Source organism: Anolis carolinensis, unplaced genomic scaffold, assembly GCF_035594765.1.
Source record: "Anolis carolinensis isolate JA03-04 unplaced genomic scaffold, rAnoCar3.1.pri scaffold_11, whole genome shotgun sequence".
Taxonomy (NCBI): domain Eukaryota; kingdom Metazoa; phylum Chordata; class Lepidosauria; order Squamata; family Dactyloidae; genus Anolis; species Anolis carolinensis.
This window is the reverse complement of record NW_026943822.1, coordinates 959,465-987,453: the sequence shown is the minus strand read 5'-3', so window position 1 is coordinate 987,453 and position 27,989 is coordinate 959,465. Positions and strand designations below refer to the sequence as shown.

At 44.0% G+C, this 27,989-nt stretch overlaps 2 protein-coding genes across 4 annotated transcripts in view; one reads left to right on the top strand and one right to left on the bottom strand.

Annotated features, from left to right (window-relative positions):
• Positions 1-5,787, top strand: part of coro2b (coronin 2B) — a 68,643-nt gene extending 62,856 nt beyond the window's left edge. For both annotated transcript variants that reach the window (XM_008122274.3, XM_003228563.3), the window contains one exon: positions 422-5,787. In XM_008122274.3, coding sequence (XP_008120481.1) covers positions 422-559 — 138 coding nt within the window. In that variant the 3' untranslated portion in view covers positions 560-5,787. The remainder of the gene's footprint in view (positions 1-421) is intronic.
• A 1,258-nt stretch (positions 5,788-7,045) lies between these two features.
• Positions 7,046-18,105, bottom strand: anp32a (acidic nuclear phosphoprotein 32 family member A). 2 transcript variants are annotated; one of them, XM_003228561.4, is made up of 7 exons: positions 17,906-18,105; positions 14,515-14,664; positions 13,188-13,310; positions 12,553-12,751; positions 11,218-11,294; positions 10,949-11,015; positions 7,046-8,450 (listed from the first exon to the last, which is right to left on the bottom strand). In XM_003228561.4, exons 1-7 carry the CDS (start codon positions 17,957-17,959, stop codon positions 8,389-8,391), a joined length of 732 nt encoding a protein of 243 aa, XP_003228609.1. In that variant the 5' UTR covers positions 17,960-18,105; the 3' UTR covers positions 7,046-8,388. The 2 variants fall into 2 exon arrangements, with proteins under 2 accessions (XP_003228609.1, XP_062819239.1); XM_062963169.1 differs by lacking the exon at positions 17,906-18,105 and adding an exon at positions 16,758-16,813 and having other exon boundaries at positions 14,515-14,635.
• Between the last annotated feature and the right edge of the window lie 9,884 nt (positions 18,106-27,989).

Genomic DNA, 27,989 nt, shown 5'->3' with positions numbered 1-27,989 from the left:
TTACCTAGGCTGGGGAAGGGTCCCGCAGCACTTTGTAGCCCCTCTTCATGGTCAAAACCAGGTTCTAGGTGGTGGCGCTGCTGCTGCTTTCCATCCTCGGAGTCCGGCGTGTTTGTGTGTGAGGGGAGTGTGGCTGTTGTTGCTGTTGCTGCTGCTGCCCGTGAGGCGGTGGGGCCTGGAAAGACAGCACCTGTGGGTGCCTGCAGCCGTCTCCTGGGAGCACAAAAGAGGTGGGAGGAAGGCGAGGCGCCTTGGCAAGAAGCGCTCGCTCTGCTCCCCGGATTCGAACTGCCAACCTTTCAGCCGGCAAGTTCAGTAGCTCACTGATTTAATCCCCTACGCCACCAGAGTCTCACTGCTTGCATTAGAGCACGAAAAAGTGAGTTTTCCCAACGCTGTTGCCTTTCCGTCTCGCTTGCAGCTCCTGCGGATGTTCTTCCGGCAGCAGGACGAGATCCGGCGGCTGAAGAGCGACCTGTCGCAGAAGGACGTCCGCATCCGGCAGCTGCAGCTGGAGCTGAAGAACCTCCGCAACAGCCCCAAGAACAACGAACTCTGAGGGCCGTTTTCTCAAGGAAGCCCCCCTTGTTGACGACCCCCTGCCGCCCCGTGATTCCACCGTGTCCTCCTTCAAAGCCCCGTTGAGGTTTGAGCCAGAAGCCCCCCAAGGAGCCGAGGCCGGCTAAGTGGAGGTCGGATCCTCCGTTGGCCGTGACTTCGGACTCGGAGACATTGTCTGCATGAAAAGAACCAGGGACCCTCCCGAGTCAGGAGGAGAGGAACCCCGCTCCTTAAGTCATCAACCTACTCATTTCGCCCTTTTGCGCTTCCGGGGACGAGGACGGAAAGCCTGCTGCCCTGGCAGGAAGCAAGCCCAATTTATTCCTCTATAGATATATAGATATATATATATTTGTTCCTATGCAAAGTGTGACTGACAATACGCACTGGGGTACAGAACTGGAATTCAGGTTGGAAACCACGAAATAACTGGAAGACGGTGCCGGGTGAGCGGAACATGCCTTTTCTCGACGTCGGTCCCGGCATCTCCTTATAGGATCCCCAAAGGCCAGGCTTTCTCAGCGTCCCTTAGCCCACCCACCCCTAAACACTGCCCATCGTTCCATCCAGATCCACTCCCCCCAAATTCCTCTGAAATGCTTTGTATTTGGGGCATTGAGGGCTTGGAGCCGGGAAGTGAGTGTGTCGCCAGTTATCGGGCAGCAGAAGCCACGTTCAGCACATTCATATATACGATCATCATCGCCTGAACCCCATCCATTTCGTCCAAGTTTCAGACCGAATTGTCAAGCTTTCAGACCAATGAGCAACTCCTTTACGGTTCAGACTAGAAGCCGGAGCGGATGCTTGACTCAGTTGACCCAGAGGACACCAATAGGTCCCTCGCTCCTCCAGATACTGCAAAACAATGGTTTGAAAAATGAGTGGAAGAACCATATAAATATGGGAATCAAGGGGAAAAGGGTCAGAGTTTTGAAGACCTTTAGGGCAAATAGGGGCCCAGAAATACAGGCTAAGCATCCCTTATCCAGAATATTCCAAATTAAGTGTCCACATGAACGAGACCTTTGCGTTCTGATGGTTTGGTCTTATGCACGAAATTATCATCAAACCGATACAAAATTGTCTTCAAGCTACATGTATAAGGTGCATATATGAAGCATAAATGAGGTTTGTGTCCCATCTCCAAAATATCTCAATATAAATGTGTGTGTGTACACACATATACATACACACACACATATACATACACGCACAAAATTGTCTTCAAGCTACATGTATAAGATGCATATATGAAGCATAAATGAGCTTCGTGTTGGACTTGGGTCCCATCTCCAAATTATCTCTCTATGCATACATACACATACACACACAAAATTGTCTTCAGGCTACATGTATAAGGTGCATAAATGAATTTTGTGTTTGGACTTGGGTCCCATCCCCAAAATCTCTCCCCCCCCTCTCTCTCTCTATATATATATATACACATATATACACACAAACATACATATATATGTACACAAACGTGTGTGTGTGTGTGTGTATACACACACAAAATTGTCTTCAAGCTATGTGTATAAGGTGCATATCTGAAGTATAAGTGAGTTTTGTGTTTGGACTTGGATCTCATCTCCAAAATATATCGAGAGAGAGAGAGAGATGTATATCTATATATACACACAAACATATACATACATACATACATACATACATACATACACACACACATATATACATACATACTCAAAATTGTCTTCAAGCTACATGTATAAGGTGCATATTTGAAGTATAAATGAGTTTTGTGTTTGGACTTGGGTCCCATCTCCAAAATATCTCAATATATGTGTGTGTGTGTGTACACACACACATATACATGCATACACAAAATTGTCTTCAAGCTACATCTACAGTAGAGTCTCACTTATCCAACATTTGCTTATCCAATGTTCTGTATTATCCAACGCAGTTTGCCTTTAGTAGTCAATGTTTTTGTAGTCAATGTTTTCAATACATTGCGATGTCTTGGTGCTAAATTCATAAATACATAATTTATAATTACTACATAATGCTACTGTGTATTAAACTGCTTTTTCTGTCAATTTGTTGTAAAACACGATGTTCTGGTGCTTAATTTGTAAAATCACAATGTAATTTGACCTTTAATAGGCTTTTCCTTAATCCTTCCTTATTATCCAACATTTTAGCTAATCCAACATTCTGCTTGCCCGTTTATGTTGGATAAGTGAGACTCTGCTGTATATATAAATGTAATGTATGTTTGTAGGACTGAGTAAACAACAAAACCACTGAACCAAACCACACCAAATTTGGCCACAAATTTGACTCTACTGTATAAGGTGCATATATGAAGCATAAACGAGATTTGTGTTTGGACTTGGATCCCATCTCCAAAATACCTCCATATATATGTGCATATATAAACACACTCACACACACAAATGGAATATTGGAGGAGATGGGAGCCAATCATTTTGGATAAGGGAAACTAAACCTGTATGAAGATAATAACTCTTACCTTGTCCCCTTGGAGATGGTCAACAGCATCCAAGAATGTAATTCGGGGGAAAGGCCAGTCTGAGAAAAGACAGTGGTTTCTTTATTCGGTGGGAACTGGCCCCGATTGTTGACAGAGGCCCCATCTACACTGCAATGTAACCCAGTTTGAGCACCATTATAATGGTGAGTTTAGCCTCATATAATGCTAGATTAAGAGAGTCAGCACTGCCATATAATCCAGTTCATCTTTAAAAGCCTTCTTTGGAGGCTTTTAAGCAGAGGCTGGATGGCCATCTGTCGGGGGTGCTTTGAATGTGATTTCCTGCTTCTTGGCCGAATGGGGTTGGACTGGATGGCCGGTGAGGTCTCTTCCAACTCTACGATTCTATGATTCATCTGCATCCTGAAATTACATTATAAGGCAGAAGAGGGTTGGGATGGATGGCCATTGGGAGTCTCTTCCAGCTCTGTGATTCTAAGTCCATGATCCTTCACTTACAATTTAAAATATCATTCCACAATATAAAAACATTCAACAGTGACTATTTGGCAAATTAGATCTGATTTACTTAAATGCACAACCAAACAGCCAAGTCTTGAGCGCTTCTACAAAAGATTGTAAATGATTGCAGTGCATCGTCTTCCCTCAATCCGCATTCAACTTCCAATAGCAGTCTCACTTAGCAAACAGCCAAGGGATGCTTTCCTTTTTGGGATGCCGGCTTCCAGGATCTCAAACTGAAGCCCAAAAATTAAACTTTCCCAGACTCTGTTTGCTGAACTGGCTAAGTGACCCAGAGCTAAAACAAAAGTGCATTAGCAAGGTTTTAAACAGATTCTCCAGGGAAATTGTGGTGCAAATCCCAATCGCTTGCCTAAGTAGAACGGACCCATTGAAGAAATGGCTGACGGGTCAGTCCAAGGTCCGGTGAATGCCCATTGATTCTTCTCTGGTCGGGATTTGAGCCTTTCTTGCTTCTTGTGTCTTTATTTTCCAAACTCAGTGGAAGGAAACTCAGGAGTTTTGGGGGTGGGTCTTCCTTTTAGAGCCCGTCTTCCGCTTCTCCAGCCCTAAAACCACTCTGCAATGAACGGGTCCAACAGTTACGGTCTCACAGGGTTGTTGTATGTCTTTCGGGCTGTGTGACCATGTTCCAGAAGCATTCTCTCCTTTCGTTTCGCCCACATCTATGGCAGGCATCCTCAGAGGTTGTGAGGTCTATGGAGAAACTAAGTAAGGAAAGGAAAGAATATTTATCTGTGGAGAGTCCAGGGTGTGGCAAGAGTCCTTTGTCACTGGGAAGCCAGCATTGATGTTTCAGTTAATTATTTGAGAACACAGAAATGCTTGATCACTCCAACAACTCTCATGTCAGACGACACAGAGAAGCCATTGAAATCCACAAGCATGTGGACAACTTCAACAGAAAGGAGGAAACCATGAAAATGAACAAAATCTGGCCACCAGTATTGAAAAACTCAAAAATCAGAACAGTAGATGGCAAGAGACAAAACCTTTCCAGTGCTAATTAGGGTGATTAACTGGAACATCAATGCTGGCTTCCCAGTGACAAAGGACTTGCCACACCCTGGACTCTACACAGATATATATTCTTATTTATTTATTTATTTACAGTATTTATATCCCGCCCTTCTTTTCTCACCCCGAAGGGGACTCAGGGCGGATCACATTACACATATAGGCAAACATTCAATGCCTTTTAACATAGAACAAAGGCAAACAAACATAGGCTCCGAGCCGGGCCTCGAACTCATGACCTCCTGGTCAGAGTGATTCATTGCAGTGACTGATTGTAGCTGCTCTCCAGCCTGCGCCACAGCCCGAGCCCATTTGTGTATTCTTTCCTTTCCTTACTTAGTTTCTCCATAGACCTCACAACCTTTGAGGATGCCTGCCACAGATGTGGGCGAAACGTCAGGAGAGAATGCTTCTGGAACAGGGCCACACAGCCCGAAAGACATACAACAACCCAGCCTTATGGCTGCTTTCCAAAGGGCCACTGAATCCATGGATACAGAAATTCAACTTTTTATCCACAGCAGTCGTTGCTCTTTAGTTTCCCCCCAGTTTGGGTCCCCAGATGTTATTGGACCACAACTCCCATCCTTTGGATGATCCGCCGTGCGGATTGGGGATGGTGAGAGTTGCAACCGTGGCTCCGAGGTTTGGAAAAAAAGATTTAAAAGGTATTTCAAAGCCAGGCATCCTATCCACAAACCTTGAAAATGGCACGGAGGTTCCGGATTCTTGAGCTGAGCGATAGAAGCCCCAAAGGCATGGGTGGCCTGGGTCACTTGGTCAAAAAGATGTCCCCATCCCGGGAAGGACATTGTGATATGAGACAGCAAAATACATTTCTAGAATCAACACATTTCTAGGTTCCTCTCCTTCAGCCGTTCCCCTGAGGTGCAAAAAAGGATCAGACTAGAAGGACGGGTCAGGAGGGGATTTTGGCTCCTTCCATATCACCCTACCAGGGAAGAGGGACACTTCACCTTCTGGGTGGCCTCTGGGGCGCCGTTGTTCCGAGCGAGAGTCCTCACAAAGGAAGGAGGGCGGGCACACGGTCTCTGTCTGGTCCACGTCCACACCCCACGCTCCGTGCCTCACGCCCACTCCCCCCCTGCGCCACCCCATTGTTTTCTCACTCGCTTATTATTTATGCTGCCATAAATAGTGACAAAATAATGATAATAAAAGAAGTTACTGAGATACCAAAAAAAAAATGGTCCATAGTGGCATCTTCTTTCCCCTTCGGCGGAATGGGTTCAAGAGGGAAGGGGTGGCAAGAAACAACACCAGTTTCTAATTCTCTGTCTCGGTTTGACCAAAATTGGCGGTTCATATCAAGAGTATTGCAGCGCAGCAGTAGTAGTATGAACAACAATGGAGCGCAGAATGAAGCGACACTTCGAGACGTCAGTAAAAGCAATATACAAAGCTTTACGGAATGGAGCAGTAAACAGCACAAACAGACTCTTGCAGACAACAAACAAACACAGGACTGATCTGTTCTCCAACAGATCTCAAACTCAACTCGAACTCAAGACAGACTGAACTGATGCAATAGATAAGCACACTCTTATTTATTTATTTACATCACTTTTACCCCGCCTTTCTCCCCGAGGGAGAAAAACAGTATAAAAACAGTATAAAATTTTAAATGAGGGCAAGCTGGACCAAAGTGCGAGGCATAGAAATGGTAAAACCTGTGGGTGAGGTAGATAGATAAAGTGCTGCATGTAGTGGGAAACTTGGGTGGGATAAACAATGAAATTATTCTTAACTGAGGAATGAGATAAAATGCAACAGGAAAACAGCGTGACACTGGAATGGAACCTGAATAGGGATTAGTTGTTCAAGAGTTCTTTTTCCCACCCTGGATATTATTCCACAGACTCCACTTGCCTAGTTTCCAACAGACCTCACAACCTCTGAGGATGCCTGCCATAGATGTGGGTGAAACATCAGGAGAGAATGCTTCTGGAACATGGCCAGACAGCCCGGAAAACTCACAGCAACCCAGTGATTCCAGCCATGAAAGCCTTTAACAATACACCGCTTTGAGTCTCTTTTGTAGAGAGAAAATGTAGAGTACAAATAATAATAACTCTCAATTACAAGCAGCTACAATTCTAAGATGCAGCCCATTTTTGAGGTGTTTATATAGGGCGAAAAGGCATTGAAATATTAGAGTATTTGCCTGGAATGGCTCAGAGCATAGTATTTACTTACATCAGATGATTTGGTAGGAAGATCCCAAATGAAGGCCACAATGGAGTATTCGTAATCCATCCTCATCAACGGACATTCGGAGGCTTTTGTGGAGACCTGTTTGGACTTAATATGTTGCTGAAAATAATCAGAAAAGAATCTTTATTTTAAATACCTCCCTCCAAAATCAAGGCGTAGGTTTCCCCTTTTAAAACGTATTATTATTATTATTATTATTATTCTAATAAGCCACAGGAAGGAAACAAAGCGTTGTATAAAAAAGATTTATTGAAATCCATCATTGACAAACAAGACATAAAACTCAAAAAGGTTTGGCTCTCCGGAGAGCGAGAAGGAAAAGGTTGCGACGGTTTTGTGGTTGTTGTTTATACACAGATGAGACGAGGAAAAGAACAAGTCACTTCTATCGCTTAAAGAGGGATATGAAAGTAAAACTGTACATTCAAACAAGGTTAACTCTGCTTTCAAACGTACTGACTTTGCAACTAGGTAAGAAAATACAACTTTGTTTTGTGTGAGTTAGCATTCCATGCTTCCGAATGTACGAAAAGGAAAAACCGGCCAAGGCCCCGACATGCTTCTGTATTTTTCTATTACGTAAAAGGTTTGTAAAAATTTCCAGAATTTATAATCATAGAGCACACATGGATTCTGGCTGCTTTTCATAGCAAGGGCAGGTTAATATATTTATATATATAATATTTTACAGACCAAAATAGTACACACCTTAGTGAAAAGGATTCAAAACATTTTCTTTGTATTTTTATTATTATTATTATAACAACAGTCAAATTTATATTTTATTTTGACCACCAGTTAAATTCAGGAAAATTAGGAACACTTACACACACCTATATACGTGTGTGTGTGATTATTTCAACGGCTGCCATTTACAGAGAACATTCTCCTTCCAGATATCAAAAACAGGGAATAACTGGAAACAAAAAGGGGGAAAAATCATATTTGGTCACTATTTACAAACGGAAGGGAAAAGTAACCTAAAAGTAGTGGCAGAAGAAGGGTTTTCTGCAAACGGCAGCCGTTCATTCACAAACAGTCAACAAAGTAAACACTTTATCAAATCTGTTGCTGCGGCTGGAATGCTTTGTAGCATGTTTTGCTGCATCCAGAAAAGAAGGAAAATAAAATAAAATACTTACAAATATGCCCAGAGACTCATCAGCTATAAAAGTCTCACCTTACGACCTTTGTGTCGTAAATGGGAATTTTCTTGATCATTATTATTATTTTTTTAAAACGTTCTTTTTTTTAATACCTAAAAATATCCAGGATGATCCACTCCAAAAAAACAAAAACAAAATTTATATTTGTGATTGCATCGTAACAGGAACTGAAAACAGACGTGAAAGGAAAATTCTTCAGAAACAGAAGGAGGAGTGGCAGGTTTTTGTGTTTCTTGAAAAAAAATGTTATTTTAATTTCCCTCGATTTAACGTGTTTCCTTCTCTACCCCGCGGCAACAGGACACTCTGGGGAGGGGGAGTGTTTGTGTGTCAGAGAGAAAGACAGGGGAGAAACAGTCAAATCACAACAGGAAATCTGCCTCTCCGCCAAGGGATCGCGGGCCGGGTTTAATCCTCCTCGTCTCCTTCGTCGTCGGCCTCTCGTTTTCTCTTCTCTCCTCTTTCTTCCTCTGTGAAGGGAATGACAAGAGGGGTCACCGGGGTGGGCTTACACCGAGGCAGAAGAAACACAACGAACAAATACACAACGACAGGGGACACCTGGCTTGGATGGGAGCTCCAATTGTAAGTATTTGAATGCAACCCTTAAAAGAAGCTTTTCCAAACAGTGGAGGCATTTCTCCAAAGCAGAATAGAGGGGGATATGATTTCCCTCCATCTAGACCAGGGGTCCCCAAACTAAGGCCCGGGGGCCGGATGCGGCCCTCCAAGGTAATTTACCTGGCCCTCGCCCTCATTTATAACATAATATTTTTATATCAGTTTTAATAATATAATATATTGTATATACATATAATATTGATAATATTATCATTTTATACAATACAATACTAACAATAATATCATATAATAATATTAATTATATGATATATATCACATATATTATTACAGTATAGTGGTATAGTTCAATATAGTATAATGCTAATATTGTGCTATGCTAATAATATAATATATTGTATGTACATACAACTGCTCTGAGTTCCCTTCGGGGTGAGAAGGGTGGGATATAAATGTAGTAAATAAATGTAGTAAATGATTTTGGACTTAAATAAATAATTCTGGACTTAGGCTCACCCAAAGTCTGAAATGACTTGAAGACACACAACAACAACAACAATCCTAATTAACCTGACTATCTCATTGACCAGAAGCAGGCCCACACTTCCTACTGAAATCCTGATAGGTTTATATTGGTTAAAATTATTTTCATTTTTAAATATTGTATTGTTCTTTCATTGTTATTGTTGTTGTTTTGCACTACAAATAAGATATGTGCAGTGTGCATAGGAATTTGTTTGGTTTTTTTCCCCAAATGATAATTCGGCCCCTCAACAGTCCGAAGGATTGTGGACCGGCCCTATAATTTAAAAGTTTGGGGACTCCTGATCTAGACATTACAGTCCTCTTGATGCAGCCTAGACATGCATTGGATTTTTAGCTTCTGCATCACACTGCTGACTTGTGTTCAGCTTGAAAACAGATCATGGGAAAGGGATCTAGGAGTCTTAGGAGACTGCAAGCTGAATATTAAGTCAACAAAGTGATGCAACAGCTACAAAAGCCAATGCAATCCTAGGCTGCATCGAAAAGACTCAATATCCAGATCGAAGGAAGTCACAGTCATAGCCAAAATCAAGGTCACAACAACATCTGTTATAGAACTCCAATATGCTGATGATAACGTCGTCTGTGTGTATTCAGAAGAAGACCTACAAGTCACTCTAAACACTTTCGCAGAAGCATACGAGAAGCTTGGCCTCTCACTGAACATCAAGAAAAACAAAGTGCTCTTCCAGGAGTCACCAGCCAATCCTTTTGCAAGGCCAGAAATACAGCTTAGAAAATGATGACCATTTCCACTCCCTTGGCAGCCACCTCTCCACCAAAGTCAACATTGAGACTGAAATACAATACTGCTTGAGCTCTGCGAGTGCAGCATTCTTCCGAATGAAGAAGAGAGTGTTCAAGGATCGGGACATCCATAGGGAGACCAAGGGGCTTGTTGATAAAGCTACTGTCCTCCCAACCCTCTTATACGCCTGCGAAATGTGGACTGTCTACAGACATCACACTCAATTCCTGGAATGATTCCACCAGAATTGCCTCCAAAAAATCCTGCAAATCTCTTGGGAAGACAGGCGGACAAATGTCAGCGTGCTGGAAGAAGCAAAGAGCACCAGCATTGAAGCAATACTCCTACGCTATCAACTCCGCTGGACTGGACATGTTGTCCAAATGCCCGACCACCGTTTCCCAAAGCAGTTACTCTACTCCCAACTCAAGAACGGAAAATGTAATGTTGGTGGGCAGGAAAAGAGATTTAAAGATGGGCTTAAAGCCAACTTTAAAAACTGTGGCATAGATACTGAGAACTGGGAAGCCCTAGCCCTTGAGCGTTCTAACTGGAGGTCAGCTGTGACCAGCAGTGCTGTGGAGGAGTTTGAAGAGGCACGAATGGAGGGCGAAAAGGAGAAATGTGCCAAAAGGAAGGTGCGTCAAGCCAACCCAGACCAGGACCAGCTTCCATCTGGAAAGAGATGCCCTCACTGTGGAAGAACATGCGGGTCAAAAATAGGACTCCATTGTGACCTACGTATCCACCGCCAAGACACTTTAGTTGCAGGACCACCATACTCTGACAACAGGGGATTGCCTAAGCATAGTCTGTTGCTGTGACTGGTCAGATCTCTTCACCTGGGATGATCCTATGTCCAGTTCTGGGCAAAGCGATTCAAGAATGAACTGGGACAAGTAAGTTCATGTCCAGAGAAGGACCACCAAAATGGCCAAAGGTCTGGAAGCCATGAAGCTCCCTGTGAGGAGCGGCTGAGGGAGCTGGGGATGCTTAGCTTGGAGAAGGCTGAGGGGACTATGCTGAAATATATTTGCCTTATGGGACCCTTTCGACCATCTGCGGAGGCTTTCCTGTGGCCCCTCCTGTACTTACCAGCTGCTGCTTCTTCCTCTTCCTCTTCGTCATCTACCTCACCATCATTATAACCTTCTTCATCCTCCTGCAGAAGAGAGAGAGAGACACTAAGTGGAAAGGACAAGCATTACTCTTCCCTTCTATGAAGAAACTCTGGAGGAGCGAAAGTGCAATCTTGCCCTTAATTGATCAATTGATTTAAATTAATGCACGGGGCTTCAGGAACACAATTTGTGGCCCCAAGGCTTCAACATGCATCTCCAAAGCAAGGGGCCTTCCTCACTTACCTCCTCTTCTCCACTGACGTCCTCTTCTTCGCCTTCCTCCTCCTCGTCCTCCTCGTCCTCTTCGTCAAACTCCTCCTCTAGAAAATAATAATAATAAGGCAGGCAAAGTCACCAGGTCAGCTGGACACTTTGAGATCCATCTTGCCCTTCTGTGGCAAGAAAGAAAATGGCACAGAGACAGGGGAGAAAAAGGCCGGGCACCAGTTCTTCATCTAGTAGCTGACCCCTTCATCTGCACAAACACAACAATGGCTGGAAAGGTATATACAGTACCAGAAGCTAAAGGACACGACCATGCTCCAGGAAAAGGTCCTCAGAGATATGCCATGACTTTGCATGAGGGTACCATGCAGAAGAGACCCTTCTTCCTGCCCTTAGAAAAGCTATTTCAGCCAGTGACCGTCGTCCCCTCCTTTACTCGTTTCCCTATTAAGTTTAGTCACTATTGCTGTGCCTTCAGGTCCTTTCTAACTTAGGACAACTCTAAAGCGAACCCATCATTGGGCTTTCTTGGCAGGACTTGTTCAGATTTGAGAGAGTGGACTTTGCCCAAGAGACCAATGTCTGGATAAGGGATTCGAAGCCATGTCTCCATAATTATAAATGAGGCTGTCGGGAATTGAAAACACAACTGAAGGTGCATCTCTTTCAGCAGGCCCACCCAATCAGTTTTAACTTACGAATTTTAAAAACACATTCTATTTTTATTGTGCTCTAACTTCTGTGTCTTGTATTTTAATATGTGTATGTTTTGATATGAGCTTTTTATGACTGAATTTTGACTGTTTCAATATGTGCTTTTATAGATGTCTTTGACCATGTTGGGCCCCATCTCGAGCCGAAAGGAGAGGCAGGTAATAAATAAAAATATATCATTATTGTTGTTGTTATTGTTATTATTATTATTACTGTCCAGTGCTCAAACCCTACCACATCAAGCTGCTTCTCTAAAGTTTAACTAGCTGTAAAACAACTTTCTAGAGGTTGCAACTCAGATTCTGTGATGTCCTCGGCCACTCCGACAACTTTAGAATTCATTTATTATTTATTAGCGACATTTATATCCCGCCCTTCTCACCCTGAAGGAGACTCAGGGCAGTTTACAAGTATATATACATACAATATATATTGTATGTATATATAAGCAAACGTTCATTGCATCCTTTGGCTGTGAGAAGTGCATTCTGTGGCTTTCTCATCATTTGACTACCTTTCAAAGCTTTTGATTGGGCAACCAAGAGTGACTCTGACTGCAGGAATGTCAGAATACTCTGCTGGGGTTTCTATGATATGCACAGCTTTTGGGAATGGCTGCTCGCAGGACAAAGGACTCACCGTCTTCCTCGTCCTCCTCATCATCGAGGCCTTCCACATAGCCCTCGGCGTCTGAATCCGGGGCCTCTTTATCGTCCCGGTCGTAGCCGTCCAGGTAGGTCAGTTGCGGGAGGAGCTTGAAGACGTTGTCTCTGTAATCGTTCAAGTTAGTGACCTCGCAGTTGAACAGGTCTAAACTCTTCAGGTTTTCTAACTTTTCCTGGAAAGAGACAGAAAGGGATTTTATCTTGCATTGGGGTCAAATCTCAACGTGCAGCCAAAAGCCTAGCAGATGTATGAAGAAAGAAAAGGCCAAGGGGCTCCCAGGATTTTAAAAAAGGGCTCCTTTTCTCGCTACTTCACAAGAAAGAAAGCTCTAGTCTATCAGATTCAGAGCAAAAAGAACTTTTATTGGGCATGACAAAGCCACAGAATAGTATGAGGTTAAAATAAACCCAGGCCTCACTTCCTGAAGAAACTACCAAGGTCTCTTTTCTGGAGGGACAAAAAGGGTGAAAGGAAGGGAGCCCTGGATGCCCCCAAACCAGGGCCAAAACTGGCACATGGGCCTCTGTTCCCAATGAGAAACCAAAGCCAGGCGAAGCACGAAAAGCTGCGGTTTTGCTGCTCTTTTGCACACTGCTATACAGACTTACCAGAGGCTCTATTGTACTGAGATCCTTGATTTTGTTGCCGCTGAGGTTGAGGTGTGTGAGGTTCGGACATTTTTCCGCCAAGACTTCCAGTCCTCCTGAGATTCTGTTGTCACTTAACTCGAGCTGAGGGCGAGAAATGGGGAATCCCTTTCAGAGAGCGATTCTATGACCACTTGAACTACACACGTGTGGGAAAGAGACAGATGTATTTATGGTATGTCATATGAGAGTGGACAATTTCCAGAGAACTCCCAGGTAACTCACTCCCACCATTGATACGTAAGTGAGCCAGCAGAGGTTGGATGGGCATCTCTTGGGAGGGGACTGTTTTAAAATAAATGTCTTTATAATGCACCATCAGTAAAGGCTTGATTTGCATACCTATTTTATATACCCATTACCCAGGGTGATGCAAAAATTTCTCCATCTAAATGGGGTCGCAAGAGGAAAATGTTCAAGACAAGATGGCCAGGGGTCCAGAGGAAAAGGGTCACTAAAAGGGTTGTAGCCCTATAGACCATGCATAATTCCTCTGAGAAGTGACTTAAAGAGCCTACAGAAGAGAAGGTTGAGAGGAAACACGAGAGCCATGTTTAAATATCTGAAAGGAGGCTTCCTTTCTGCTGCTCTGGAGACTAGGACTCAATGGAGCAATGTGTTCAAATGACAGGAAAGGAGATTCCACCTGAACATGAGGAAGGATTTCCTGACCACACGAGTAGAAGTCTCTGTCTAGGAGCCAGGTGGAGGCTCCTTCTTTGGAGACTTTTAAATAGTTTCCAAAGATAGCCATCTGTTGGGTGTGCTTTGTGCTTTTCCCGCAGGAAAAGGGGTTGGACTAGATGGCCGATGTGGTCTCTTTCAACTATATGATGCTAAGGAGGACAATGCAGGCCAAAAAGACCAGAAAGCCTGGTGAGACAACCAGTGTATTTACAATGGAGCAGAGAGAAAGGACTGCTGCTTAATTTTATTTCGGTAACCCAGCTTGACTACAGACTGAATGCGGACAACAGCCAAAGATAAAAGTCAAGGCTGCATTCTTACATAAGAGGACGAAAGGTCAAAATGCCAGTGCAGGTTTGGGCAGGGAGGGAGAGGTTTGTGTTCAGACATATTGAACTGGAGATGAGAATGAATGAAGCATTCAAGCAGAAACACCAGAGAGGTGAGGTTACAGGGAGGGGGACACTTTTAAGGGCAAGGACTGAGTTTCGTCTGCTTTGTGTACACAAGGTGCCAAAAGCCACCGAACTGCATGAACAACCAATGTCACTCTGAGAAAGGCACTCTTTTCTTTGTTAAAAAGAAGACCGAATCCACTCACCTTCTTAAGCTTGTTTAACTTTGGTAAATTTGCAACCGAGGTGAGGCCTACGTTGATGGTGCTTAAGAACTCCAGCTCCTCAAATTCATCAGTGAGGCCTTCGATTTTGCCTTCGTTTGACCTACAGTTGTCAAGAACAAGCTCTTTAACCTACAGAGAAAAAGTTGAGACAATGACAATAATAATAATATTTGGGTCTGCTGGGTTTTTGTTTGGTTTTGCTTTGCAAACAACACATCTAAAGTTTGCATGTCTTTGTAGCAAATGGCAACATACCAAAACAAAATGGCTACAGAGTTCATCTTAAGATGCTGCTGCCACTGGGACATTATTTTATATCTCCTGAGACCAAGGCCCACAATGACATTCACTGAACTAAATACAACTTAGTTGCAAAGTGCAAGGAAATCGGAATAGTTATTGTCCTTTTTAAGGGGCAACTTAAATAATTCAGTGGTGTTTAACTACAGTAGTCTCACTTATCCAAGCTAAACGGGCCGGCAGAAGCTTGGATAAGCGAATATCTTGGATAATAAGGAGAGATTAAGGAAAAGCCTATTACACATCAAATTAGGTTATGATTTTACAAATTAAGCACCAAAACATCGTATTATACAACAAATTTGACAGAAAAGGTAGTTCAATACGCAATAATGCTATGCTGTAATTACTGTATTTACGAATTTAGCACCAAAATATCACGATATATTGAAAACATTGACTACAAAAATGGCTTGGATTATCCAGAGGCTTGGATAAGCGAGGCTTGGATAAGTGAGACTCTACTGTATACACACATTTGTACTCGCCAGGCTTTAGCATGCAATAGGCAAGAACACAACAGTTCAGAAATGCTGTTTTACATATTCCCTGTAAGGTAGTTTTTGGACCCACCAAGTGCCAAGATGAAGCGCTTCCATAATTTTAATTTGGTGATGTGTTTTTAATACATCCCAGACAACTAAGATTGGACAGTGTCACCAAGTTAATGTTACGCTGAAATATCAAGAGCATTGTCCTTATTTCAACTGTAGAGCGAGCTCTTTTCCATTTCAGCCACAAAGTCCAGCTCTCTACCTGAGCAATTGTCCTAAATGCACATGCTTTGGCATTCCTTTTGAAGGAAATTCCAATCTGCCAATGCTGCCGGAGAGGAATGCTCAAGAGATTTACACAACAACCAGCAGCAGCACAAGACCCAGATCCACATCTTGCCGGAAGAGCATCCTCCCCCCCTCTGCCCCCCCCCCCCCCCCCCCCGGGAAAGGCAGAGCTGCCGCTGGGAGCCAGATGGCTGGAGAGCTGCGTTCAGCAAAGACGCCTTGCAGCTTCAGCAAAAGGAAGGGGAGTCGAGCGGCAAGGACTGGGTACCCTACCATGGCATCCATGTGCAGTCCAGGCAGGAGAGGGCAACATTGGGAAGCAGCAGGCCAAGGCTCGGTCGCTGATCATAATTGGAGGAGACCCCAAGCTCTGTTTTTGGGCTGAACCAAAGGCTCCTCCTGGGCTTAGCACCTGCCATGCTTTAAACGGTGGGTCTGATAGAATATCATGTTGCTCCATGCAGACTATGCTGTATGTGACTTCCTGGGGGGGGGGGGGGGTTTATGTGATTCGTAAGTATGCTTAATACAGCATCTTCATGACAATAACAACATTGCTATTTTCTCTTTATAAATGTACATGTTGCTACTGGGAAACACCGCTTTGAAGCGGCCAGTGCAGTGTCTCTTATCAACCAGGGACCTGTGCGCCACAAAGCAAGATATGTTGTGCAGCCCATCAAATACATGGCAGAGAGACCCAAAGGCCTCATGAAACACAGCAGGTCAGATGACCTTTCTGTCCCAATGGATAGGCAAGGATTTGTGTATGGAATAAGAATAAGGCTTGGCTTAGCGGGTTATTGAGAGACATAACACAAAAAAGCGGCACTCTCCTTTCCCAAGAGAGTCAAGGGAACAGTATGCAGATAGTTGCCATGCCAGTATGTTGCTATGCCATTAGTCTGTACCACTTTGGGACTTAGCGGAATAGAAACCTCCAGGCACCCACAGGTTTATGTTGTTTAGTTTGGTTTCCCAAACGAACAGGCAGCTCATTCTCCCTCCATTGCACCAACCACCAACAACATAGGAATGGAAAACAACATGTGCACCAAAGTACAAGTAGGATTCAAACACAAATTCATTGAATGCAATGTCCTATGAAAAACAAAGGGAAGTCAGCAGCTCAAATATTACCTGCTCTGGAAGCAAACATTTATACTGGATTCTGAAACCATTATTGTTCCCCCTATTTACAGGTTATAGAAAGGTGGGCAAATACTAGGAGGAGGGTCTTCGAAGGGTGGAAAAACCCTGTGGAACACACTACAGTATTATTATTATTGTCATGATCCATCATCATCGAAATTGCATTCGTTCAGCCATCCATGTAAATCCTAAATGTTCAAGGTGGCTTTTGCCAGAATGTTTTAAATCTAACTAACGGCTAACACTGGTTGTGTGATATGTTCTTTGTAATGTTTAAATGGTTTTTAAAATTGTATTCACTTTGTTTTAAATTGATCCAAGTGTATAGTTGTTAGCTGCCTTGAGTACACTCAGGGAGAAAACAGGCTATAAATAAAGTAAATAATAATAATAATAATAATAATGTATTTTATATACAGTTTTTGCTACACATTTTGATAGGAATAGGCAGCTTCCTATAAGTAAGAAGAATAAGTAAGAAATGCAAGTGATCAATCCCTGTTTTGGGGGGTCCTAAATAATACTATTAATAATGTATTTTCTATATACAGTTTTTTGCCACACTATTGAAAAAGATTTATTTTGAACAGATCTGCATCTGATAGAAACCGGCAGCTTTTCAAGTAAGATATGCAAGTTATTTATTCCCTGATCTTGGGGGTCCTGAAATAAGCACCATAATGCTGCATTTAAGGTCAAACCTTGCCCAAATGTACAAAGCCAGGATTCAACCGCTTAAGCGGCTGAGGGGGAAAAGGAAGGGGCCTGAGGCGAGGAATGATGGGCGTTGGAGTCCAAAACACCTGGAGGGAGGGCCCAAGTCGGCCCAGGCCTGGCTGAGATTGCATCTTCCTGCCAAACCGTCCCTGAGGCCCCAAGATGGCGACCCCCGCCGTGCTGCCACCGGAAGGGAAGCGCGGCAGGAAGGAGAAGGCGGCGGGAAGAGGGCGGGGCTGCTCTTGGGAGGAAGGGGAAAAGATGGCGCCGCGTCCGGCTTCGGCGGGGGAGAAGGAGGAGAGCATCGGCGCGACCACAACAACAACGACGACGAGGACGGGAACACCCGGAAGAGCGCCGCAGGGGTCCTTCAGGCGCGAAGTAGACACCTCACGCAATCCCCTCACCCACTCGCTTACGTCCGAGGGCGTCCGGTTCCGCAGCTCCAGGTGGATCCGCTTCTTCATGTCCATGGCCGTCTCCGTCCTCGCCTCGTGTCCTTCCTGGGGAAGGGGCTCCGCGGGCGGCGAAGGAACCCACCCGGCCAGGCAGGCAGGCAGGCGGGCGCACGCACGCGAGCCGAATGGGCGCCGAGGGGGCGGGGCGAAGGAAAAGGCGCCAGTGACGGGCAAGCGGGCCGGCCAATGAGGGCCGGGCTGCGCCGCGGGAGGCGACCAATGGGAGCGCGCGAAGGGGAAGCAGGCCTGAGGCAGTCGGCGCCCGGCCGCGGAAGGAGGCGGAGGGGTTCTGTCGCGGTCGCGCACGGAGCGGGTAGGGAACGAGAACGGGGAGGAGGCTTTTCGCCGAGGAGGGGCTCTCGAAAGGGAAGAGAAAGGACCGGGATAAGAAAGGGGCGGGACCCGGAGATCTGGGCCACTGAGGGAGGCGGTCTGCAGAGCGCATGCGCGCAGGAGGGAGGTGGGGTATGAGCGGGAAGCCATTGCTGGAGCTTTTTTTTTCTTGAGAAACTGCAAGTCGCTTCTGGAGTGAGAGAATTGGCCTTCTGCTAGGACGTTACCCGGGTGTTTTTGATGTTTTTACCATCCTTGTGGAGCCTCCGGTGGCCTAGGGGATAAAAGCCTCGTGCTTTAATTGTTTTTTATAATTCCATTTTAAATGTTAATTTTATTGTACATTGTTTTTAAAGGTATCAAATAGTTACCTATATGTAAAGCTGCCTTGAGTTCCCATCGGGGTTGAGAGAAGCAGGGTAGAAGTGTCTTAAACAAATAAATAATAAATAACAGATTTCCTTTATTATTAAAATTGTGTTTTTTTTAATTAAAACTTTGAAAATTTGCCAAAAAATCAGTGGATAAGTCAAATGTTCTGAAATTTGGTGTGCTAACAGTGGCAAATGTGTTTTACCACTGTAGCAAGTTTCATCAGTATAGCTCAAAAATGAGGGAGAGAGAAGCCCCTGAAGTTTTCCCATTGAAAGTGATGTTTTCCTTAATGCGCATGTGCAATTACCATTTAAGTTTCGTTCGGGTTTCAAAAATTTTACCCCCAAACTTCGGAAAGAACTTTAGAAACAAAGCACCAGCTACTTTTGAACACTGTTTAGAACAATTTTTATGGATTGTACATGCCATATATATATATATATTTTATATACAGTAGAGTCTCACTTATCCAACATAAACGGGCCGGCCGAACGTTGGATAAGAGAATATGTTGGATAATAAGGAGAGGTGAAGAAGCCTATTAAACATCAAATTGTTATACAACAAATTGGACAGAAAAAGTAGTTCAATATGCAGGAATGCTATGTAGTAATTACTGTATTTACGAATTTAGCACCAAAATATCACGATGTATTGAAAACATTGACTACAAAAATGCGTTAGATAATCCAGAACGTTGGATAAGCGAGTGTTGGATAAGTGAGACTCTACTGTATATATACACACACATATACATACATACATATATATACACATACATACATACACTAGCTTGGGGACCTGGAGGTGCCCGTGTTATTTGATAAAGACATGATTTGTCTTTGATTGTTAGGTATTCTCAGTTTGCAGTGGGTGAACTATTATTCCCAGAATCGTTCAATCCTCCCCAAACCCTTCCAGTATTCAAAGCTGGCCATTTTGGGTCTGTGTACAAGTGTGGTCCAGATCCATCGTTGACTGGTCATCGCCTGTCTGCAGTGCTCTCTGGATTGGGGTGAAGTACTACAACTCCCAGCTTCCCGGGGCAATTGTCCCAAAACATTTGTCAGTATCCACAGTAGGCTATGTTGAGTCTGTGTGCCACGTTTGGTCCAGATCTGTCGTTGGCTGGGTTCAGTGCTCTTTGGATGCGGGTGAACTACAACTCCCAGAATCAAGGCCCATTCCCACAAACCCCTGCAGTATGTTCAGTTGGTCCTGAGGCTTCTCTGTGCAAAGTTTGGTCCCGGTCCATTGTTTCTCTGGATACAGGTGAACTATAACTCCCTTTTCCCCAAACTTGTCCAATATGCTCTTTTGGTTATGTGGCCCTGTGTGCCAAGTTTGGTCCTGGTCCATCATCGGAGGGGTTCGGAGTGCTCATTCATTGCAGGTGAACTATAAATCCCAGTACCTACTACTCCCAAATGTCCAGGCCAATTCCCCTCCAAACCCACCAGTATTCAAATCTGGGCATATCGGTTCTGCATAGCAAGTTTGGCCCAGACCCATCATTGTTTGGGTGTATAGCATTCTGGGTGTAGTTGAACTACAACTCCTCTAAATTCCCCAGTAGGAGTCACAGTGCTTTGACTTGGTGCAGGGTGAACTACAACTTCCACTATGTGGAGTCAAACCCCCAAACTCCTCCTCTGCTGTGTTTGTTCTGCAGACAGATTGGAAAGGGAAGGGCAGTGGGTGGGGTCATGCAAATTCCACACCAGTGGAGAACCCTGGGATGCCTGCCTGTGGTGGAGGAAAAGGCACAATCTAGGGTGAAATGGTCCCCAAACAAAAGCATTCCTTGGGTGGTGGATTGTCGTGTTTGGAAGGACATTGGCAGGGGTTGGGATACATGTTCATGGTGTTCGCTGTAACCTCAATGTCAGTGGAAAAGAGTGACTTGGTGGCTCCTCAGCACTGGGAACTGGAGCCTGTCTGTGTGATAAAGATAATATAGATATAGATATATACACACATACAGTATACACACACACACACACCTTATGTAAGAAGGGATATGCAATACTAATTTACTAACAAATCAAATTAAAACAGTTAGATTTACTAGGCAATAACTAAAATTAGATAAAAGATTTAAAACCAGAATAATAAAGAATAAAGAACCTAGGACCAAAAGCCATTTTACATTTTGGATTCGGAGCGCTCTTTGTGGGTGGACTGTAACACCCATCATCCTGGGTCAATTTCCTAAAGCCCTGCCAGTTTTTAAAGCTTTTCCTTCCCTTCTTTGTTGTCCCTAAAGCGGTGCGATTTCCACTGTGGCCACTGGGCGGTGCCAAAGGGTCCCTGTAGTGACCAAGGGCTGAGCTGGCCCTGTATTCAGCAGCTGTAGAAAAGGCTGCAATCTCGGGTGTGGCCACTAGAAGGCGGCAAAGGACAGGATCCGAGGTTTCATTTATCAACGAAAATGTGCCCTCTCTCAGCATTTTCTAGGTCCTCAGGGACAAATCTATGGTATCCTTGGGCTTGAAACTCTTCATTCCAATGAGGTTTGAAACAAAGCTTCTTTTTGGTCCCAAAACAGTAGATTGGTAGTATTGATCTTGGCCAGTATTATTATCTATAAGGATAATACAGTGATACAGTAGAGTCTCACTTATCCAATATAAACGGGCCGGCAGAACGTTGGATAAGCGAATATGTTGGAGAACAAGGAGAGATTAAGGAGAAGCCTATTAAACATCAAATTAGGTTATGATTTTACAAATTAAGCACCAAAACATCATGTTATACAACAAATTTGACAGAAAAAGTAGTTCAGTACGCAGTAATGCTATGTAGTAATTACTGTATTTACGAATTTAGCACCAAAATATCACGATATATTGAAAACATTGACTACAAAAATTCGTTGGATAAGCGAATGTTGGATAAGTGAGAATCCACTATACAATAATCTATAAAAGGCAAAGGTTTCCCCTGACGTTAAGTCCAGTCATGTCTGACTCTGGGGGTTAGTGCTCATCTCCATTTCTAAGCTGAAGAGCTGGTGTTGTCCGCAGACACCTTCAAGGTCATGTGGCCACTGGCATGACTGCATGGAGCGCCGTTACTTTCCCGCCGGAGCAGTACCTATTGATCTACCCACACTCTAGGGGTTGGTGCTCATCTCAATTTCTAAGCCAAAGAGCCGGCGTTGTCTGTAGACACCTCCAAGGTCATGTGGCCACCGGCATGACTGCATGGAGCGCCGTTACCTTCCTGCCGGAGCGGTACCTATTCATCTACTCATATTGCCATGTTTTTGAACTGCTAGGTTGACAGAAGTTGGGGCTGACAGTGGGAGCTCACCAGCTCCACGGATTCGAACCGCCAACCTTTTGGTCAGCAAGTGCAGCAGATCAGAGGTTTAATCCGCTGTGTCACTGGGGTTTCCTAGAGATAAAATATAATATGAAAAGTACACAAAACAAATATTGGCATCTATCCTTAGGCCTCTTAAGTGGGGGATATTCCTCTGCCAGGGCAGCCCTGATACAATGGCGATAGCGCTATGGATTCATGCCACGCAATTTCCAAAGAAGATCCCAGCCTTGGCCAAGGTGACCCTCCATGCCTCTTGCAATGGGAAATTAGGCGGGTTACACTGAAATTCAAAGTGTTGAACTCAGTCACTGAATATACTTATCTGTTACTGAAAAAACATACAAGCATGAATATAATGTTTGATGTAATGTTGTAAACAGTTTTCATTTGTGCATTACTCATGCGCCTGTAATTATTACATTTTGTCTGTTACCATTGTTCTATTCTGTATATAAGCTAGTAATAGGACAACTGTATCTCTACACGAATTAGGTGGGTTGCCTTGAGCTGTGTTGCTTTCAGGTTCATGCAATGACAAGGACGGTGCTGCCCATCTGCCGGCCAGTGTCGGCCCTCGGGGCTTAGTGGGGAGGGACAGACTGGGTGAAGCGGCCGCCTCGTTGCCCCACAGACCCAGCTGGGGGTCCAGCCGATCCCATGGAGCTAAGTGGCGATGCATAATAGATGATAATTGATCGAGTCGCCTAAGGAAGAGGCCGGGGAGATAATGCCAGCACCAGCTGCTTTTGCAGGTCCTTTGAGCTGCCGGCTAATTCATCGTGACTCCATCAATTTCTTAGTCTTGAGGGATTTCGGCTCCGCAAGAACCACGGGTTTGGGGCCCGGTGTGTCAAGCTTTAATGTTTAATGTTGCTTTTATCTTTTCTTGTTGTTTTACATGTTTTCTATTTGAATTGCTTATTGTATTGTGATTAAGCAAGCTAATGAGAGGATGTACCGATGGGCAGAGAAGACATGCCTATAACATTTGAAAAAAAATCTGTTCCTGGTTTGAAAGTGTTATTTCCTGTTTAATTGTGTGGTACTTACAGTAGAATCTCACTTATCCAACACTCGCTTATCCAATGTTCTGGATTATCCGACACATTTTTGTAGTCTGTTTTATATTATTTTATCATTTTATTTTAACTTTTATTGTTTTATATTGTATCATTGTGTTTTAATCCATTTTATTTTATTCTGTTTTTGTTATATTGTTTACTTACTGTATATGCTCGAGTTTAAGCCGACCTGAATATAAGCCGAGGCACCTAATTTTACCACAAAGAACTGGGATAACTTATCGACCCGAGTATAAGCCGAGGGTGGGACATGAAGCAGCTACTGGTAAATTTCAAAATAAAAATAGATACCAATAAAATTACATTAATCCAGGTATCAGTAGGTTAACTAATGTATATACAGTGGAGTCTCACTTATCCAAAACTCACTTATCCAACGTTCTGGATTATCCAATGCATCTTTGTAGTCAATGTTTTCAATACATCATGATATTTTGGTGCTAAATTTGTAAATACAGTAATTACTACATAGCATTACTGAGTATTGAACTACTTTTTCTGTCAAATTTGTTGTATAGCATGATGTTTTGGTGCTTAATTTGTAAAATCATAACCTAATTTGATGTTTAATAGGCTTTTCCTTAATCCCTCCTTATTATCCAAGATATTCGCTTATCCAAGCTTCTGCCAGCCCATTTAGCTTGGATAAATGAGACTCTATATATGGATACAGATATACAGATACATGGATCTATATGTATATAGGATTTGCAAGGACCTGCAAACATATGAGAGGAAAAATCATATATAAAATTAATGTAGATAGAGAGATATAAGTACATAGGGACTGCAAATGCATGCAGGGGGTTAATGCCTATATATCTGTAGGAGAGTTTAATAAATATTTCAGGGGAAAATGCTTTTACAAGATTAATGGATATTTTTTAATTTTTCCTGACTTGCAAGGGCTTCTTTCCCTTTTCAAAACATTATCTTGGTTAAGAGTGAGGGAGGCTTTGGAAAAGAAAACTGATAAGGGAAGGTAAGAGAGAAATATATCATATATTACAAGCAATGGCCTCCAGGTTCTGTTACCTGGCCTTGATCCCATTATAAGACAAGGGAGGCTTTTTCAGCTCAAAAAAAAAGTCTGAAAAATTTGGCTTATCTTCGAGTATATACGGTATGTTTTAATCAGGTTTGTGTTTTGTTCTTTGGGCTTGGCCCCATGCTAGCCGCCCCAAGTCCCTCGGAAAGATGGAAGCGGGATGGAAAAATAAAGTATTATATTATTATTATCTCTCCTCTTCCTTCCTCTCGATGCGGAAGATGAGCTTCTCTCGCCAGGAGGCTCTTGGGGAGCAGATGGCGACCCGTAAAGCCTCTCTGGAGTCGAGGAAGACACCTGAAGGTCAGGCAGGTGACCCGAACAGCGCCAGGCTCCTCGCAGGCGGACACTCTGCCGGGGTGGCCATGAAAAATGCATGGCTCCCCACCGCTCTGGCTCTGGGCTTGCTCAGCTGGCCACTCCAAATGAGGAGAGGATGCCAGAGAGATGGCTTTCTGTTGTTGAAGACTTTTGTGGCTGGAATCACTGGGTTGCTGTGAGTTTTCTGGGCTTTATGGCCATGTTCCAGAAGCATTCTCTCCTGTCATCTCGCCCACATTTGTGGCAGGCATCCTCAGAGGTTGTGAGGTCTGTTTATATATCTGGAATGTCCAGGGTGGGGGAAAGAAAGAACTCTTGTCTGTTGGAGGCAAGTCTCAATGTTGCAATTGGCCAGCATGATTAGCACTGAATAGCCTTGCAACTACAGTAGAGTCTCACTTATCCAAGCTAAATGGGCCAGCAGAAGCTTGGATAAGCGAATATCTTGGATAATAAGCAGGGATTAAGGAAAAGCCTATTAAACATCAAATTAGGGGCCGGGCTGTGGTGCAGGCTGGTGAGCAGCCTGCTGCAATAAATCACAGTACGAGGCCAACCCGTGGCAGGGTGAGCACCCATCAATTAAAAATAAAAAATAGCCTCTGCTCATTGCTGACCTAGCAACCCAAAAGATAGTTGCATCTATCAAGTAGGAAATAAGGTACCACTAATATAAGTGGGGAGGCAAGTTTAACTAATTTATGACATTGGAATGAGGAAGTGCCGTCAGAGTGGATGATGAAGCAGCTGCTCCCCCCTGTGGCCAGAATCGAACATCCCCTCAGGAGAAGGTTAAATTGCCTCTGCGTCTGTCTGTCTCTGTCTCGGTTCTATGTGCATATGGGCATTGAATGTTTACCCTATATGTATATAATGTGATCCGCCCTGAGTCCCCTTTGGGGTGAGAAAGAAGGGCGGAATATAAATACTGTAAATAAATAAATAAATAAATAAATAGGTTATGATTTTACAAATTAAGCCCCAAAACATCATGTTTTACAACAAATTTGACAGAAAAAGCAGTTCAATACACAGCAATGTTATGTTGTAATTACTGTATTTACAAATTTAGCACCAAAATATCAGGGTGGCATTAAAACCCATCCCAAGGGTCTAAAACCCCCTCCCCAAAGTTGTCTCCTGTCTTGCGGAATGGAGCGACCGATGTTCCCGGCCTTGAAGGCGATGGCTCCGTCGTCATCGCTGCCTCTCCTTCCTTGGTAACGTAGCAACAACGGCTGATGTGAGCAGTCGGTGGCAAAGGGCTAAGCTTCCTCGCATGAACGTTTTATTGCAATCCAATTGGGTTTGTCCTTCTGCCAAGTCCTTCCTGGAGACGCAGCGAGTGGTCTCTTTTCCAGAAAAAGATCAGCCTGGCACTGAAGTGCTGAATCGAAATACTACACCAAGGAAAGAAGGAAGGAAGGAAGGAGAGAAGGAAGAAAAGAAGGAAGGAAGGGAGGAAGAAAGGAAGGAGAGAAGGAAAGAAGGAAGGAGAGAAGGAAGGAAGGACTCACATAAAAAGGGCTGCGTAGGTACTACATTTTTATGCGTCAAGCTGCACTGAATGGAATGGAAAAAAGCTACCCTCGAAAAAGGAGAAATCCCAAGTCGGTAGCCAAAGAAGGAAGATTTCTTTGCTTGGACCAGTGTTTCTCAACCTGGGGGTCGGGATCCCCCGGGGGGTCGCAAGGGGGGTGTCAAAGGGGTCACCAAAGACTCTCCAGGGCTCTCCGGACATAGGTGAACTGCATCTCCCCTTAATCACTGTCGATTCCCCCCAAATCCCTCCGGTATTTTCTGTTGACTATGGGGGTTCTATGTGAAAAGTTTGGCCCAATTCCATTGCTGGTGCGGTTCAGAATACTCTTTGATTGTAGGTGAACTATAAATCCCAGCAACTACAACTCCCACCCGTGTTCACCTTTGGGCATATTGAGTATTCATGCCAATTTTGGCCCAGATCTATCGTTTGAGTCCACAGTAATCTCTGGATGTAGGTGAACTACAACTCCCAAACTCAAGGTCAATGCCCACCACACCCTCCTAGTATTTCCTCTTGGTCGTGGGAGTTGTGTGCCAAGTTCGGTTCAGTTCCATCGTTGGTGGAGTTCAGAATGCTCTTTGACTGTAGGTGAACTATAAATACTGAAAGGGTTTCATGGGTGTGGGAATTGTAGTTCACCTACATCCAGAGAGCACTGAGGACTTGAAACAATGAGGGATCTGGACCAAACTTGGCACAAATACAATCAAAGAGCCCTTGAACCCTACCAATAATAGAATTGGGCCAAACTTCCCACACAGAACCCCCATGACCAACAGAAAATACTGGAGGGATTTGGGAGGAACTGACAGTGATTTAGGGGAGATGTAGTTCACCTACGTCTGGAGAGCACCAGAGAGTTTTTGGTGAACCCTCTGAGACCCCCTTGCGACACCCCCCCAGGGTCCCAACCCCCAGGTTGAGAAACACTGGTCCATAGAGACATCAGTGGAATATGCACATTTTTCACTTTTATTATGTGTATAGATAAATGTTTTTAAAAATCCAGTTCAAACGGTCAGACGGAACCAAATGAAGGCTAATGTAGCTTCTCAGTTGAATTTCCAATGGGTTCTGTTTCAAGAGTTCATTTGGCTAATTCCGTCCTCCGCATCCTGTAATTTGAGGACAGTGATGGATGGATGGAGGGAATAATATCTATGTAGCCGGCCCACTTAGTAATTGAAGATGTCGTGTGCCATCGCGCTGGTGATGAATACCGTTTATGGAGTAATTCATTTGGATTCGAACAATGAACTGGCGTTGCGGTGGTGCCAACCTGGCGCATGGCCGGCTCGGCTTTGTCTCTGTGTTTGTTTCGGGGGCAGCTTTTTGACCAGATGATATTAACTGGCTACAGAATTATCCCCAGGCATTTTGCATCTATAATAAGCCTACTGCCATTACCTGCAAACCCCGCTGGGGCATCTACACTGTCGAACCAATGCAGTTTGATATCACTTTAACTGCCGTGACTCAATGCTAAGGAATCAGGCGAGTTGTAGTTTGCATGCTCTGGAAGAGAAAGCTAAAGACCTCGTGAAAATACAGATCACAAGATTCCATAGCACTGAGCTGGAGCAGTTCAAGTGCTGCCAATCTGCATTAATTCTGCAGTGTAGATGCCCTCTGTGATGCTCTGATGTCACAGATATTAATTAATATTACAATACGGCCCCCCTTCAGGATACATAACTGAGTTAACTGTAGAAAGATGTGGTTTCCAGATCTTAAGGTCTGGCTTCTCTCCTCTGATCTTGAGGTCAAGGAGGACAAATCTCAGGGCAAGAGCAAAATGATCTTAACAGATGTGTTGCATGAAATCCAGCAGGGCTTTGGAGGTTTTTAAACAGAGGCTGGCTGGCAATCTAGAAAAGCTGATAAGAAGAAGACCTGGCTCTGGCTCACGAATGGGACCCTGAAGAAGGAGACAGAAGGCCTGATCCTTGCAGCCCAGGAACAAATGCAACTAAGGTCAAGATGGAAAAATCAGCTGATGACCCAAAATGC